This window comes from Elaeis guineensis, chromosome 13, assembly GCF_000442705.2.
Source record: "Elaeis guineensis isolate ETL-2024a chromosome 13, EG11, whole genome shotgun sequence".
Lineage (NCBI taxonomy): Eukaryota > Viridiplantae > Streptophyta > Magnoliopsida > Arecales > Arecaceae > Elaeis > Elaeis guineensis.
Window position 1 is genome coordinate 4,836,434 of NC_026005.2, and position 18,782 is coordinate 4,855,215.

Consider the following 18,782-nt stretch of genomic DNA (forward strand, 5'->3'; position numbering starts at 1 on the left):
TATGGTGAAACTTTGATCATATGCTTTTCAAATTGAGAAGCTTCAATTATAATCTCTTCATTAAGTGATCCTCTCACTTGTTTATTCTCTTTGCTTAATCTGTAGTTCACTTTTAGAGTGTTTTTCAATGCTTAAAGTAGTTGCAACTTTTTGCAGTGCATCAGTCACTGACATCACATTGTTATTGGTAGATATGAACCTATCATCCATCTAGCAAAAGATCTCCTCATATTTGACATGCTCATGAAGATCACCTATTATGAAACTTAACTCCTCATTATGATAAAAGGCAAATAAATAAGAAATAAATAAAAAGAACATCAAGGAATTAGAAGAAACGGTAGCACCCTTCAGCTCTGATACCAAACTGATGTAGGACATAAAGGGGTTGAAAAAGTTTAAAGTTAATTCCAGCACATATCTGACTTAATAAGAGCCAACAATCCAGTAAAAAAGAAGAAGAGTAGCAGAGCTGGAGAAGAAAGAGAGAATATTAGAAATTAGGGAAGAAAAGGTGAAGTAAGAAGAGAAAGAAGAAAATCAACGGGAGAACAAGGATAGAAAGAAAGAGAGAAGAAAGGCAAAACCTAACCTAAAGAATTCCATTTGTTCATTCAAACAAATCATGTACAACACCTTTTCGTTCAACCTTAATGCTTTTGTAGACTTTACATGACTTGATTTCCAAGTATACTCGGATTCTTGATAGGCAAATAACCAATCCCCAAATTTTTTTTCTAAAAAAAAAAAAAAAAATCGGAATAGCATATAAGCATACCTCAAAAGACAGCAAACACAACCAAAAAAATCAAATGCTAATGATTTTATAACTTGTCCAACCAACATATAACTAATATAAGATTGTTTTATACCAATCTTGCTTAAAATGGGACTTTAAAACAAATCCTAAAATTACCTAAATAAAAGTTCCGAAAATACAAAACAAACTGACCTACATTTCTTTTGTTCACTGTCACAACGAAAAGCATAACAATAATCAAGTTTAATAAATTAGGTATCATTTTTGGACATATACTATATTGTTAAGGACTTATTGTTCCAATAGTTTCGTATTTAAACAATCAAATAAATAATGTTTCCAACATAAAAACTCCAAAAGTCATGCTTTAAGCGTACATATATTATCGTCAATCTAAAATATGCAATTAGAAATGTAAATAAAATTTAAGGTTTAGGCAAAACAAAATATATGTCAGAAAAATTACTTTTCCTATGAATCTCAACAAATTTTTATGTCACGGTGCTTCCAAATGTCTCAAAACTCACAAACTTCACCAAACTGTTAAAGAAATGAAGAAACTCATATAATGAAAATAAACAACTTGCGTTCACTAAATTTTTTATCAGATTCCAGGATGAATCTGGAACTTTTGTTTTCAATTATAGCTCTAGAAAAAACTTACAACTATGGTCAAATCTAATATCTTGATGATAAAATACTCAGTTCAACAACAAAATAAGATTCTCAATTGCTAAAATTCTTAAGCTTGGTGATCTATAATTGTATTAGATCAAGTGGTTGGCTGAAACAATTTCATCGAGATTTAAGCATCAACTACATAGAATCAATTTGAAGCAAACCTAGCAGGCCAATATTGCTGAAAGGAGTAGAAAACTGCAGCACTGAAATAGTGAAATTAGTAAAGGTTGTAGAAAAGGTGTAAGCACAAAACTAGATAAAACAGCTGAATTATTATTTTTTTAATATTACATACCAAAAACTGAACAATAATTAGAGCAATTCATAGAATGAAGCAGAATAGAGCATTTTAAAATGGCTAAGGTTTGAGTCATTTGACACAACTTATACTGAATTGAACAGAAAACCGAAACAATTACCAAACGGCTAACTAATAACCCAGAAAAAACAGCTAATATTAATGGTATTTCTGTAAACCAAATGCCAGTCATTTGATTTTATATACACACACACACACACACACAGAGAGAGAGAGAGAGAGATATGCGCAAAATTCATTTTCCAAATACAAAAAGGTAAATATTAAGAAAAAGAATGAAAATTTGTATACATTTTGATCCACTGGGTAATGTCTAGTATCAACAGTTTGCAGTGCACTCAATTTAACTCAAATGGTATATAGAGACTGAAGACGCTTTTGACCAAACAAAATGAACATATCGCATTTCCAGCTCATATAGAAAAGATGAAAACACAATTTAAAAAACACTAGACAGTACCAATGTCTCAAACTGTCCAAGATAAGTTCCATGACAACAGGATGGTTGCAGTTTAATGTGTTTCCTGGAGACCACAAAATATAAAATCATAATTATGAATTTATCATATAACAAAGAGTTGTTAGATACGTGACAGAGAATCCCCAATACAAAAATAGAAAATACAACGGTGCTTTCTGAGAACTCAATTTATGTATGGAAAATTAATGACTAGGGATAGTATAGTATCACACAAGGTTTTACATCACGATGGGACAGGGAGCATCCCAGCCATCCTGTCCCGTTCCTGTGAGAAAACAGGATGGGGATGGGCTCGGGACTCCAAAAACCATCTTTGCAGGAAGAGAAGAAGAAAGAGGAAAGAAGGAAATGAAGGAAAGATGAAGAAAAATGGAAAATGAAAGGAAAAAAAAAAGAAAAATGAGAAAAAGAAAGGCAGGGAGAAGGAAAAGAAAGGAAAGGAAAGGATAGAAAGGAAAGAAAAGGGGGGAAAAATGGAAGATATCCAATGGGATGCATGACTGGGACTGCTATTAGGATGGCATAGGACAGCGTGGCATCTCGTTCCTTAAAGAAACTGAGACACCTTTGTCCCACAGGATTTAAAACCTTGGTATTACATACCATATTTACTTCATAAAGTTTCATAAAAGCATATAGAAGAAACAGATTTACTATTCAACATAGAAATTAATAGTAAAGTGACACTACAGCAAATTTAATCATCACTCAAGCGAAGAGACTGGAGATCTATAGAAAAGGAAAATCTCCTATGTGGATGGCCAGGGCTTGTTATTTCCACACAATTATGGCTATTTTGAATCTATTTCTATGCAATTATATCATCTGAATTGTTAGCATGTCCCATTGCATTTATGTCCCAACATGGACGCAAACTCCTATCCTAGAAACTGGAAACCTCTCTAAATTTCACCCTCCAGTAACTTCAGCAGAGAAAACGATGCAAAATAATAACTGTAGATAGATAGATAATACGATTGTAAGAGCCAAAGTAGAGTTTTGATGTGTTCTAATGGTCTGTCCAGCCAGCGGTATTTTTGTCAAATTGGTAACATGCTTGAAGTACTTATGTCCCAGTAACAAAGATAAGCTTTCTAGTGCCATTTTCGTTCTCTTTAGATCAATTCATTAGTTTTAAGACAGTATATCAGTTTTAGAGTGCAAACTGAAGTATGACCATTAATAACGAGTATATTATATGAAAAATAACAACAAAAGCATATTATATGAAAAATAACAAAAAGAGCATATTAGATGCAAACATATATAGAAAATTAGAAAATAGCAAATTTATATAGGTGTTCATGAGCGAATGACAGAAGATTGGGCTTGAATCGGTGATGTTAACCCAATCACCAAGTTCCAAATGTCATATTCTGAAATTTGAGAATCAACTGATATTCTGAAATTTCAGAATCAAGTGTGTTAAAGTAAAAGCAATGATCCAGCTGTAGGTGATCTTCATTAATACCTCCACTCTTATAACACACACTTCCAGATATGATGCTGCAGCATACACAAGTGATTCCATGTGCTGAGCATTTCTACATAATCAGCTCATCAAGAAAAAGGAACTGTTATTTTTCTGAATCATGCTCCCTCCAGCAATCAAGTATTTACAAATAAATCCATCACACTTTTCCTACAGGCAATGAATGCACAATTTGCCAGCTGGTACTTCAGGTAGATCATACCACTAAATGAAAAATACACACGCAAATAAGTTGATATATAGTGTATGTGCATGTAACATTAAATTTTCCCACAATAGGCAAAACAATTTGCCACATTTTGCCTATTAGTTAAAGCTACGATCAATAATCTTTGATTTAAAAGGATTAAGCTTGTGTGGTCTAACGAGTAATCTAGAAAGGTTGTACATTCTGGAAAAGCTTGTTCTGTTCCTTCACCCAGAAGGGTCCTTCCACTCTGAAGCCATATCAAATATAAGTCTTAAGATCATTATGCTATTTAACAAAAAAAATTTCCCCCTCTCTTCATATCGCTATTATCATTGTCAGCTAGACTATATGAAGAGCAATCTGAGATCATCTAACAAAATTATACACATTTATAACATTACAAACAGCAGGTTTTGAAGTAAATCTGGAAAAGTTATATCTCAAACAAATGAAATAAGTATCCTCGGAAAAAGAGTAAAAATTTACAAACTGATGGACAATTTACCACAGCCTGAGAAATTGAGTAGTTCAGCATTGTTTTTGAGATCCATCATGTAATAAACCTAAAAAAACATAGAAAAGAAAACCTAATTCAACAAAATAACATAGATAACATTTGTACAGGCAAATACATATGTATTGCATATAGATATTACACATGCATTCATGTTCCTGCATACATGTTATACAGGTACCTCAAACTCATATCGTGTACCAACCTGCTAAATATGTGTAGGGTTCATGTTTCCTCTTGCGGTACTTAAAAAGAAAAGAGGAGAACACAGCCAGGTATTTAGTCTGTTCATCCCAAGCCTTCTCATATCTCCGCTCTCTTCTTTCCTCCTTGTCTTCCCTACTTTTTTTTCTTGCCACTTAATACATCATATGTACACATATTGACATATATTAATACTTAATATGTTAATCTTCTTCTTCTTTTTCAAGTGTTGGACCATTGCTTCACACACATATCTAGAGTTTCATGATTTCTTTACATACTAGGTGCATCAGGGATCTTTGCTTTGTGTTTTTACCTTCTGTAGCACTTTCAAAACTTTCTCCACGTACTAGGTGCACTTGGGATCTTTACTTTTAGGGATTCTCTCCGATCACAGTTCATGCAAGTGTTTCTCAAGTCACAGTTCATCCATTTCACCAACCTGCTACCCTAATTATAACTGATCATATTCATGTTCATCGAAACCTCTGCTGCAATTGTACAACCCACAGACTAGCTTTCCATAATGCTAAATAAATATATGCAAGAAAATAAATTTAGTGAAACTCTGAAAGATCTATTAAGAGAGAACAAAGTTACGATGGTGCACCATTTTTTTTGGTGAACAAAGAATGATGAGTGGATTACATGTAAATAATTTCCGTTGTTATTTAGAACAAGACCTTTGAAATGCTATAAATATATGAAACCATTACCTTGTTATCAATACCACGAAAAGAAGTAGTATAAGGATGATCATCATCAGCTTCATTAGTGTGGTTGTAAACTACATCCAGAATGACCTGAAGTTGCAGCAATGATTTTTAATTTAATTTCAAGCAAAATCAATCAGGAAACAACCAACCATGGATAATAAATATCAAATTTGAATGGGTAATAACATCTATGGTACCTCAATTCCAGCATTATGCAAAGCTTTCACCATCTGTTTGAATTCCTGAGCTGCAACTGCAGGACCACCACCAGAACTAGCATATCGACTCATGGGGGCAAAAAAGTTCATAGTAGAATAGCCCCACGTGTTGATCTACTAATGGAATAGATATTTAAATCAGTAAAAACAGAAATATCCTCACAAAGAAAGCAACAAAATCTGGAAAAAGAAGGGGGGTTGGAAGATGCTAATTATTATTTCATACAAAAAAAAGGACTGAACTAAATCTTACCAAATGATCTCTAGGATTTGGATATCTCTGAAATTCCAACTCGTCAAACTCAAAAACTGGCAGTAACTCCACAGCATTGATGCCTAGTTCCAATAAATGTGGGATCTATAGAGGCATAATGTTGTCAGATGAAATTTCTCTAGCTTGACACTACTACATATAATAAGATATAAAAATTGTGTTACAGCAAAGTCGCATGCAAGAAACATATACTAAGTAGGCCAAAAAACGATCAATGCAATTGGAGTGGCTTCCCTTTGAGAAATATTTATTGCAAAGTTTTTTGGTGAATGATGAAACAACAAACCTAACACCTTGAGATCCTAAAATATTCGAATCCTAAGGGTCGGATGTCAAACCTGTTCAAAATACCATAAATAGTTGGCATTGCCAAAAGACATTTTTTTAAACTAAATTCTACTAAAAAATAATATAATCAATAATTTTCAGAAAAAATCACATATGAAAGCCAAACTGAGAAATTGCAGATGCGACTTCAATGATCATTAGATCCAAATGTCAACTTCAAAATGTTGAGCCCACTTCTTTATAACTTAAGTTGCAAAAATCACTGTAGGTTCCAATAATAAAACAACTTTATAACTTAAGTTGTTTAAAGAATCCAAAACATCAAAAAACTTAATCTTCATGTCTAAAACCTTGAAATAACATAAACTCTGAGCTGGTATAAAATTCACAATACATAAGATAAAAACAAACGTTTGAAAATTGACCAGGGTTTTATAGTTTTAAAATGATATCTAGGTTTGAAATGAACTTACTAAAAATAAGACCTAGCCTTTGAAAGCATAGCTTGGACTCAAAAGACAAAAATGTTGACTTAAATGGAAAAACCATAGATTTCAAAAGACCGCATAGTCTAGAATTTCAAACCATGAATAACTTAAAATCAATTACGAGATTTAATAAAATCAAACATTAAATTCTAGGAAATGGAGGTTGGTCACCTACCTAGTAAAGAAAGTAAAGTTGTAGATCCCATCAAAGCGAGAGTAAATACAAAATTCATGTACCTAGTGAAGAATGTAAATACAACAAATCTTATCCAATCTTTCCTCTACCTATTCCTCGGTCCAACTAGGTAGGGCCTACTAGGTCAGTTCCACTCCAAGGCAGTTCTCTTAGGTTGCTTAGCTGGTTGGCTACTAGGTTAAGTCAGTCTGATCTATGTCCTCAACAAACAGACTATTGTGAAGACAAATAAACTAGTACATAGACAGACTAGCTACCATGTATGCACTTGGAATGTCCTCCCTCCATTTTTATTTTCATTTCTATTTACATTTACTTAAGATATGGCACGTAATTAAGAAAGTACCACCTCATTTGAATTCAAAAAAAAAAAAAAAAATTAAAAAAATAACCAAATTCCTGGAGAGTGAGTTAATTACCCAACTTTACTTCAAAGTCCAGATTTTTGGCATCAGATCACAATACCATCTTTGATCTATTAAAGTTAGTATGCCAAATGTTACTCAATTGGTTTAGAAAGTCTCATAAATTAGTCTCCAAAGCATGTCACTTAAACTGATTCATAACAGCAGTTAGCATTTCCACAAATCCATTCCTTTTCCGATTTTCACATGCATTCACATATACATTTTTTTTCTAAATATAAGTTGTGTCATTGAAACAAATGAGAACCCTTCTCATAATACATGTCTGTGAGTGCCTACATGGTTCTGGACAGAATAAACGATAGAAGCACATAAAAGCTTCAGTTATTCAGATGTAAATTTCCATGCATGCTTTCCAGTGTGCTTATTGTGTATACAACGGTTTGTCTGGGTAAACTTTTTTTTTCTTCCCTGGGTGTGTTTGGAGGGAGGGAGGGGGGGATAGTTGATGCTTGAGTGGCTAGGGGTTAACATGAGAGCACAACATTGATACACATTCCGTTGAAAGATTCACAGCTATATATCAAATGACATGTTGGTTCAATCAGTTTTAAACCAATCAAAATTGTTTTGGGTCTGGACATATTTTGAAAAGTAAATGCACATCTTGACAAACTTATCCAAGCATAGCATCATAAATCACACTAGACGCCTGAACAGAATGTTGCCCAACCATGTGAATTGCATAGTTTCTGCAAAGTTAGCATCACATGAACTAAAGTTACATAACTATGTTTACATATTAACATCACAAATAGGCAAAAGATTCATAACAAATTTATACCAAAGGAAAGTTCTGCAATAGAAGGATTTAAAAAAAATCAATATAAGTAAACAAAAACTCTAAAAATAAAAATGGTTGAGCATTTTATCATGGTATTGGTGGTTACCATGGACATGGATACTTTTGTTCAAGATTTGCCATCTAAGCACCGAACCTTGTTCCAATACTATCCTATTACAATGTCGATACATAGTATGTTACAAGACGGTAAGGCATACTGAGTGTTGGTCTAGTACAAGATTGTATACTGGTTCAATATCGGAATGGTACGGTACACCCGATATGATATGGTGTTAACCGGTATGGCAAACCTTGCTTGTGTTATTGAAAAATATTCAATGTAACTCCTGGAAAGTAAGGTTAAGGGCCCTTACCAATCATTGGCTGGTATGGTATACACCGCAATATGTTTCTTTATAATCCAACATGACCTGTAACCTGAATCTACATGGGTCTGCACAGGATTGATATAGGCAAGGTTTTAAATCTTGTGAGACAGGGTTCTCCTGATTTTCCTATAGAATGGGATATGCCACCATCTTGCCCATCTCAACGCTTGGGACAAGGGATGTCCCAAGCTGTGCCAATTGGGACATTAGGACGATGGCAGGATGATCCTATCCCGATGCATATGATGGTACCCAATCTTAATGCCTCGTGGAACGTCCTACTAAGACTTGAACCCTTGGATATAGGTGCATCGTGAGGATCCATGCAGGCATATTTTAGCCCCACATCCACCGCGTGCTAGAAAAATCTTGAGTATTTATATAGGGCCAAGGAACCTAAATAGTAACTTTGGGTTCGCCTTTTTGGGTTAGGGCTAGGTCATTAGAAATGATATCAGAGCTAATCCATCCAATAGCCCAAATGAACAATAGGACATTATAGGACGGCCCTTTTACGGCGGACCATGGGCCAATCATAGTGTTTGTAATTGGATTTGATTGGATTTGAATCCATAGCCTAATAAGGATGCAAGGGCTTAAACAAGAGAGATGTGTAAGGGCATGTGACGGCGTGTTTGGTCCCACATTAGTTGTATACAAGAGAGATCTTGAGTACTTATATAGAGCCAAAGAATCCAAATAATATTTTTCGGCTAGCCTTTTTTGGATGAGATTCTGGGTCATTACATTCATACTAGCCAATATGGGCTATACAAACAAACTTACTCTCTTGAATCCTCTTAAAAATATCAAAGAAATTCTTAACTAGACATATATACAAATGTATTCATGTAACTCACTAATTTGTGTTGCGCATGCAAGAGACAATCATTTATTAAAAACAACAAGAGATAAATGTTTACCTTGTCGATAACACCAAGATAGCTCCCACGAATGCCTGGCTCCAGCCCACTTGACTCATCAGCTGTGAATGAATGAACATTCATCTCATATATGACAAGATCTGTCTGGATAATGAACACTGAAGATAATGAGATCTGGATGTGATAATGCATAATAGCATACATTCAATCAAAATTGAACTAAGAACACACACTATTGGAATACCTCAGGTGTATTTGGAGGCTTATAATCAGGACCCCAATCAAAAGGCAAACTACTGAAGTCATATGTTCCAAGAAACTTTGACGTCTTGTCTGTGACATCCCCAAAATATTTTCGACCAGCAACTAATTTTGCATAAGGATCGAGAAGGATGATGCTGCTGTCATATCGATACCCTTGCTCCCATTGTTGAGGACCATCAACACGATAGCCGTAAAGAACACCAGAACCAGGTAAACCCTAAGTTCACATAGGGGAAGAAACATTGAATCAGAAACATTAAAATAAATGATGAGTGCAGGGAACAAGGTGAAGACCTTTTGAAGCGCATTAGATATGACTTGCAAGTAAAACCATGTCAGATATAAAACATATTTCCATAAGAAATGTAGTTAAGCAAAAAAAATATTTTGATACTACTTTGGATAGATATCGTATCTAGGATTGAAAGATTAGCCATATATAATGATTATTTAGATTTTAGACGATGGGGTTTGCAAGGTACAACATCTCCAACATGGTCCAGCTTCTCCCCAAGAGTTATAAAAAAAATTATAAAATATCTCATAAAAAATAAAATATAAAATAATAAAAATAATCTTGGTAGAGAATAAACATGAACTAATCACTCTTATACCCATAGCAATGTGAAAACTCAGAGAGGAAAACCATCAAATGGATCAAAAGAACTTAGTAAGGAGAAGAAAATGAATAGAAAAAGTTGGCTTTTATGGACCAGAGAATGAGATGGAGATACAGGCATCTGAAGCAGATATGCCATAATGATGAGAATACAAGAGATCTAATATGAAACAATTAGTTGTTAGTTAGCCTAAGCAAAATAAATGGCATCATGAAACCCAGCTTGCACACAAAGCACAGCTACCTCACTTGCCTAGGCCATGGTGCCTAAGGCCATCACTTGGTTGCTTGGGCTGGGCCGACCAGCCTGTGTGTGCACATATAGGAGCCCGACCACGTGGCCTATTTGACCAATGAAGAAGAGAGGTTGGTATTTAAGACAAGGCACCTCTCCTCAAACATCAGATGTGGGACTAAAAGGTGGCTTTAAGGTTTTGAAGCTCTCTTGGATCTGTTGTGTGAGAGAAAATAAAACATCAATAAAAATACATAAATAAATATAAAAAACACCAAAAAAATTAACAGTAATTTAGAACAATGTCGTAGATTTGAGATCTCGACTTTAACATACCAAATCAAATAGGTATCGTGCATCATATAGATGTAAGGGTATATTATTTCACAAGCATCATTACATGAACGTTGTGGTGGTATATGCTGAGATTTGAAAACTTGCTTGAAACATCTAGATCAAGATCTTGAATGGTATGAACTATGAAGACTGAAGAGTGTATAAACCTTCTTGAAAGATTTAATAATTTCAGAAGCTACAGTCACCATCTTGTTAGAGGGAAGAAAATTAGTCAAAAGAAATTTTTTGCAAAAATACATCTCCTCACCTTTGTTGTTTTTCCTTTAACTTGGATTTTGGAGGATGATATGGATCATGGTTTGTGGCAGTGTTGTTAAAAGCCCTAGGTGCATCTAGATGCTAGGGATCCCTGGAGCGCAAGGCACAAGCATGGGCTTGAGAGAAGTCAAGCACCAAAAATAGAAAAACAGAGAACTAGCTATAGACAAGAATTCCAGCTAATAAAAACTAGCACCCTATTATTAAAAAATAAAAATAGAAAAAAATCTAGCTATAGACAAGAAATCCAGCATGTAAACACTAGCTCTACCCAAAACAATCAAATAAGTGCTTTTTAAATTCCTAATTGGCTAATCCTCCTCATCATCTTCATCAAGCAAACCAGCTTCATCATTTTCTTCTTGTTCCTCTCCAATATCTTTCTCGTATTTATCTTAGAAACTAAAAATTAATACTTGCCGGAATCATATATACCATAATTGACCTTTCTTTTGTACTATAACTAACCTTTTCTATGTACTATAATTGACCCTTCCTACATACTATAACTGACCTTTCCTATATATTATAATTGACCTTTCCTATTCTTTAGAAACTAAAAATTAATACTATAACTGACCTCATTGCGCCTCTAAACAATGCAGAGGCGTGCACCTGAGGCACCTAGGCTATGACTGAGGGCTGTCACCTTGCCTAGGGGGTATAGAGACGACGGCCCTTACGCATAGCGCCTTTTGCACCTGAGGTGCACCTCAGGCGTGCCTTTAATAACACTGGTTTGTGGCACCAACATCACACTTTTCTTCCATTTTGAAATCTTTCAAGAGGTAGGGCCTATGCATGATTCCTTGAATATACTACTTACAATCTCTTACGAGAATTTATTACCCGTCAGCTTTAATATAATTTCAGTTACATCACCCACTTAGATAACAGTAAAAAAAAAATTACAACTGATCAGCATACAATATGCACTGCAGATCTCCTGAGTAGCATAAATAAGTTAATAACATAGCAAGCATACAGTGACAAATACTAACAATATTACAATTACTTTGACCTTTTCCAATGCTCCAATAAACACCATCACGCACTATTAAGGAAAGAAGGATAACTCCAAAAATATAAAATATAACGTAATTCAAAATAATAATTCTGGACTTTATAACCATTTAGGAATGCATAAAATAGAAGTTCGTATGAAGATAACTATGTTTTTTACCAGCTGTCAACCACATTCAATAATCAGATAGCTATGCTTGGCCACCATGGACTTGATGATAGATGAACAGAATAGAGAATGAAAATAGTGCAAATCAACCAATAAGTAAAAGAATTTATGCTATTGACTTGTACTAATTTTCAATATGCCTTGATGTCACTACCTCCACGCATACATGCCATATGTCACCAGTCTTGTTCTTATGAGGATCCAATGCAACTTCAACCATGCCTCCATATTCACCGACATTTTGCCTAAGCCAATGAGTACTCAAGATATCAAGGCAACAAAGTTCGAGCAATTTGGAATCTTGGATCATAAGAGGACATTTTTCAAAGCAAAGTAAAAAAGGAATCAAAAAAAAAGGCACCAAAGAGTAAAGAGTAAATGCTAGTAATTTAAATTTGTATATACAGCTATAATTGGTGATTGCTAAAATTCATTCACCAGTCATGCCGAGAACCAAAACTAAAAATGAAGCAAGGCCAACTAACTTATGACTATATTGTTATTTGTTATGACATGTGTATGGTAAATGTGCAAATTCATGGTTCAAGCTATGACATGCAACCAGATGGCATGCATGAATCATCAAAAATATGAAGCTAGAGCAGATGTTCATGCTGTCCAATGGCCTCATCAATCTAGGGTTTCTGGGCCCACTTCACCTAGTGTAACAAATAGAGGGCTGGGTCTTGTGTTTAGGAGAGGACCAATCCAGCATTTGTGATTGGTTTTTGGATCCAAAGGCTCACCCTCAATTAATGGTACAGTTCTCCTACTATCATCCGCAACATCACCAACGATTCTAGAAGCTCCTTGAAGTGCCATATCATATGAAGACTTGGACCTACCTTGGGGTCCCATATCTGGTAAGAGACTTTTGGCCAGGGATTTTGAGCTATTATCATGTGTGAGGCATAGGTATGAAGGTTGGGTGTGGTGTGCTTTATCAATAGCAGGTAGGGTCACCTTGCTTCAGCCAATAACAACTGGTCTCTTCATGCCTTTGTCTTACAACTAGGATCTTGTTTATTTACTGGATCATATAGAGGCAGATATGCGGTCATTTTCATGAAGCAGGACCCAAGCACAAGGAAACTTCATCTTGTGGCTTGGCAATGATGTGTGCATGCCACATCACAGTGGACTAGGCATCACAAATCTTTGGCTTTGCAACTGGGAAATATTAGGTAAATTTGTCTCTCAAGTTTTTCCAGTAGCCAAATCATTGGTTAACCATTGCCTACGACAAATATTGCATTGACAACTTGTGATCACTCATATACAATCACCCCCAAAGTCTTCTTGGATATGGAAAGCTCTCTATCACATCAAGGATGACATCTTGCCTCACCTTCATTGGCTTGTGGGTCTGGTGTCTAGGATTCGGTGTTAGCTGAACCCAATTAATCTACAGTCCCACTCCAATAGTAGCCCTCTTGCAGTGATGAGCTTGACCAGATACACTTGTGGGTTCGAGATCTTTGGACAACCGACCATTGGTGGCATGCCAACCTATTTTCCCAGCATTTCCCTGCTCTTGTGGTCCATCACATTTCCAACGACCCATTCCCATGAGGGACTAGCTAAATCGGTTATCTGGGATCCAAGGATAATGAGTTATTTGTCCACCAACTTCAGAGTTTTCTCTAAACCTCAGATGATGTAGCTTCTTCAAAGCCCTATGCATGGGTGTGGAAGCAACCTATTCATCCATGCATAGCCATGTTTTGGTGGAAAGCTACTGGGCATCACCTTTGATGCGCTCCTTTCTTAGTGCAACATGGCCTCTTGTCAAGTCCATCATGCATTCTCGGCCACACACAAGAAGAGGACATCAATGAAGAGTGCATCAAGTTTGACATTATACCAACACCTTGTTGGGCTCTGAATGTCAAGGGATGTCATTGTCAAAGCTCATCACCGACCTCTCTCAATACCAATGCCATCTTAATAAGGTTAAATGCAAGGTTCGCAATCTCGGTACCAAACCTCATATCGGTACAATCCTATTATAGTGTTGGCATGCCCAATACAATACCCAGTTCAGTATACCAAGCGTCGCTATACGGTTGGCACGCACTGGTACTGAGCGATATGGCAAACCTAGATTAGATGTCAAGTTGCTATCGTATATGTGAGTTTCCTTAACTAGCAGACCCGAAATGAGGTCTTCCACTCTAGTCAAGCTCCTTCACCGTGGCTTCTTGCTTTGAGAACCATCATCCTCGTTGGTGAATTCATTGCCACTATAGGGACATCTTGCCAAAAATTTATCTAATCCACCTGAATGAAATTTTGTTGTGCTTAATATCTTTAGTTTAATCCATGTCTTTCTTAACTTTATCTATTATCCACAATGCTAGCGCACTAGATTATCCTTGCACCATAAGCAACCAAGCATAACCCAAAACTCTTCCATTTTAGTAGGGTACCCCACTCACTACATATAGAAAATGAATTTTGATGCTCAACTTCTTGATCAATATTAGTTTCCTTTTGTGGAATCATTCAAGGAAAAAGCACGTTGTTGCCGCAGTTTGTATCTGCAGTGTCTCCGAGCCTCTTGCTAAGCTCCGACCAGCCTGGCAAGGTGTCCAGTGGACATATAACGTTATACTAGCTTCCACAACTAGCTCGAGGGGAATACCATCATGGTGATTGACTGGCTTAATCACACACTCAGATTTCCACAATAACACCAAATGCATTGATGCTGTGGGAAGTTATTTACTGTTTAGACTTTTTCACTTCTTATAGGGGGTATTCGTGTGTGTATAAGGAGGCAACCCAATTCGTGGACTAGCTCACTCCTTTTGGGGCATCACATGAGGAAGCGAACTTTTGGGATCGTGAATTTCCCTGACAGCTCTTAGATTTTGTGTACATGGACAGAGCTGGCTGCTTGTTCCAGCATGTAGTGTAATTCGCAATTAATTAACAAACCAAAAAAGAATGAAATTTAGAGATACAGTGTCCATATGACAATTTTCGTAAAAAACTAAATATTGTCCAAATACAAGCATGCACCATTAAGATTTAATGAGATGAATCATGCATGAATGCAGATATTAAGCCAGTGATGTTCAATTGTCTTTTAGCTTGAGCTTGCACAAAGTGGTACCAATTTTTTTTTTAACTCAATAAGGTCTTTCATCTTTAAAAGCTTTTCATTGTCTAAGCCACATTCCATCTTTAACTCAGTGAGGTAAAGTCATTTCTGCAGCCATTTCAATGATTTAGATAGTCATATTCAGTATGAAGGAGTGTTTGCTTTACTTTCAGGATATGCAAGTTGTTAACATGAATGGTTCACACCTTCCTTCTTGCAACAATTAAATGTTTTCTTCTCAAGCCCTTTAATTTCATTCACCTGGTTGCCCATAGTTGCCACGCCATTTCTCCTACTCAATCTCAGTATAATATTATTTCAAACACAAAACTAAAATGAAATCATCTCAACTAGTTCTCTGTTACATCCCAAGAACATAGATAACAAGGCCATTCAAGGTAAAATTGGAAGTTCATTTATTAGATCAATGTACTGTTAATCATGAAAGTTATGGAAATGAAAAAAAAAACACAGAGAACATTGATTAAAGGTGGGGGAGGAAAAGAATGTCATGTAACAAAAGCATGTAAAATCTGACTATGTTAAGCAAGCCCAAGCCTTTGGATCTTCACATGCAGCTGATGTTTCGATAGACTGATAATTTTCCTATATCATACTCTAGCATTTAATACATAAACAGCATAAATTCAGCATTTTTTAAGTAAATAAAATTTGTATAGTGAAAGAAACTTATTGGGATTCTCAAAAGCAGATATAGAAAGAGCATAATTTTTTTTGAAAAATAAGCATGTGGAATTGCTACCTCTTTGGAACTGACAAGCAAAGTATGACTGAAGAAGCATGTTGAGAAAAAAGAGCAAAATTTATTCCATCCTCAACTTTTGATGCTCCAAGAGGGAAAGCCTTGCCAGGAGAATATTTCAATGGAATGCCACTTTCCAAAACTGGGGAAGCTTTTTCCTATTGTGGCACTATGATAACGGTCTTAGAAACAGTCCAGCATAAAAATTAGCATGCTAAATATTATTTCTTAGACGTAAATAGAAGTGCTCTTGCATTTCATAGTTCGACGACTTATACATAAATAAGTGAAGCATTACCAATGATGCATGCCATTATTACAGATATTGCACACCATGCTTTTCCAATAGAAATATGAAAGTCATAAAATTTAGACATAATTACAAGATTATCTGATCTATCCACAATTTGGGAAGGTTTAGAAATGTCAGACCATATCATTGTCATACAATATGCACCATGTTATCATTTGAACATGGGTATGCATATTCAGCCAAAATGGCATAACACCATGATATGTCGCAGAACCAGTCCATGGTGCCTACAATTTACCTCTGTACAATTACTAAAACCTCCATCTAAGCTTTTTCATTGATTAGGATAGGTTCAAGGAGGACCCTTCTATTCCAGAAATATTTCTCGCACTTCACTGCAATGAAAAACAAGTTGAATCTACTCCATTGCAAGTATCAAATAAAGAAATATATAAATATATATATATATGTACGTGTATATATATATATATATATATATATATATATATATATATATATATATATATATATATATATATATATATATATATATATATATATATATAGAGAGAGAGAGAGAGAGAGAGAGAGAGAGAGAGAGAGATGCAAAGCCCTATTTCCGATAGTTAAATAAGTGATGCTTTTGACTTTAAAATCCTCATAGTTGTTGAATAATCATACTTCAAGGATCATGGAGATGAGAAGAGATATGTGATGAAGTTGGTTCTGCTTCATTTACAAAGTACTCTACTCAAATTACTCATATCAATTATGTCCTTGTTACAATATTGGAAAGATGAGAGTGTGTCATAATTTTTTACCATCAAGATTGTGTTTGATAGTTTATAAGTACAATATGCTAGAATAGTATTATATCCGTTTAGGTTTGGAGTCCAGCCTCATGTGGCTGGGTCCGAACACTGAAGCCATCACTGGCATGAAGAGGAAAAAATTAATCAGACATGCCTTATCTCCTCTGATGAGAAGAGATAGAGTCCAATGCTTCTACGTATCAAATAATTAATCAGACTGTTTCATTCTCATTTACCAATCTCTTTTCTTTCTTCGGTTATCAAAAGATGTCAACCATTGTCTGGACACGACATATGTTCAGATCTAGTATCTGTAGTTAGTATATCCAAAACTGCAATGCCTAGAAATAGCATCTCAGAAGAAGTGATCACCATAAGCACAATCAAGATCCTGATAGCATCAAAAATGTGTACAGTGATTGCAAAAAAAGGTGAGATAATGAGGAGACTTCAAAAACAAACAAAGGGAAAAATTAACCAGAAAGAAGCCAATAAACTCATCATACCTTCACCATACTTTCTTGAACATGTTGGTCATACACATTTCTGGTTGTACGCTCAACAGGATCTCTTCGTCTTAACTATGTCAAGAATTCTCTTTCCAAATGAGTTGGAAAATAAGATTTAATCAACAAATAGTTATTGAAGAGAAGGGGGAGAGAGAGATGCCTTGCCGAATTTTCTTCGCCACCTGGAAGCTGCTTTGCTCAATCTCACTCTGCATAGCATTAAATAAAACACAAGATAAAATCCCAAAAAAAATACTTCTAGACAAGATATTCCAGCATGTTGCCATTTGCCAAATGTAAGAAGAAACCAAAGGGCATATCAAAAAAGAAACATCAACTTGCTGGAACATTCGAATGCAAAGGAAATAAGTTGGAACATTTCAACACAGAGAAGGAAATAAAGCAAAAGACATATCCAAGAATGAGGGTATTCTGTTGCAGAGGCATCAATGTATTAAAGCATAAACTATAGAAACAACTTCATTACCACCATGCATTGTAATTACAAAGGAACTACTGACTGTAAGCAACTTGTGAGAATTACAAACCTACTAGAACCACCATAGGTAAGGTTTGCATGACTGTCCAAAAACAGACACCAAGCATATTTACCTAAAGAGTGGGCATAGTTTCAGGTTTTCAAACAACACTGATGGCCACATGGAAGCATGTTGTCCCTCAGAATGGAGAAACCATTATTGTTTTAAATATCATTGCAAACAGTTATCTGAAACAATTTATCCCAGCCTTATAGCTCTGGGTGAGCTGCAGAGTTCCAAGCTAGTGGATTGAGGACTTTTGTTCATTCTGATTTTTATGACGAAATATCTTTCCTTTCTTCACAACATCATCTCTCTTGTAGGCTAGCAAGAGACCAGAAAACCAAAAAGTAAAAGCACATAAAATAATTGACCTAGAAAAATATTTCTTATTGTTACAACCCTTTAATGCAAAATGAAAATCATGAGGAACTCATAGACCTAGTTAGCAGCATGAAAGAGTTACACTCCTTTGTCATAATCTCAATTTGATCCACCATTTCATGAGTACTATCTTTTCATGGACAAAGCCTTTACATCAGGATTGCTGCATCAGGACTCAAGACTCAAGA

General features: G+C 35.4%; 1 protein-coding gene across 8 annotated transcripts in view; it reads right to left on the reverse strand.

Moving 5' to 3' along the window:
- The window catches only part of LOC105060617 (isoamylase 3, chloroplastic), a 91,141-nt gene that overhangs the window by 62,619 nt on the left and 9,740 nt on the right, over nt 1-18,782 (reverse strand). For 7 of the 8 annotated variants that reach the window (XR_012136529.1, XR_012136530.1, XM_073248174.1 and 4 more), the window contains 11 exons: nt 17,832-17,880; nt 17,669-17,743; nt 16,098-16,255; nt 12,383-12,473; nt 9,548-9,784; nt 9,343-9,447; nt 5,829-5,933; nt 5,555-5,689; nt 5,358-5,444; nt 4,429-4,486; nt 2,221-2,284 (listed from right to left, as the gene is read on the reverse strand). Coding sequence is in view for 6 of the 8 variants with exons in the window: in XM_073248174.1 (XP_073104275.1) it covers nt 2,221-2,284; nt 4,429-4,486; nt 5,358-5,444; nt 5,555-5,689; nt 5,829-5,933; nt 9,343-9,447; nt 9,548-9,784; nt 12,383-12,473; nt 16,098-16,255; nt 17,669-17,743; nt 17,832-17,880 (1,164 nt within the window). In the remaining 2 variants the exon portion in view is untranslated. Of the gene's footprint in view, nt 1-2,220; nt 2,285-4,428; nt 4,487-5,357; nt 5,445-5,554; nt 5,690-5,828; nt 5,934-9,342; nt 9,448-9,547; nt 9,785-12,382; nt 12,474-16,097; nt 16,267-17,668; nt 17,744-17,831; nt 17,881-18,782 lie in introns of all 8 variants that reach the window. The other variant, XM_073248176.1, reaches the window with a different exon arrangement.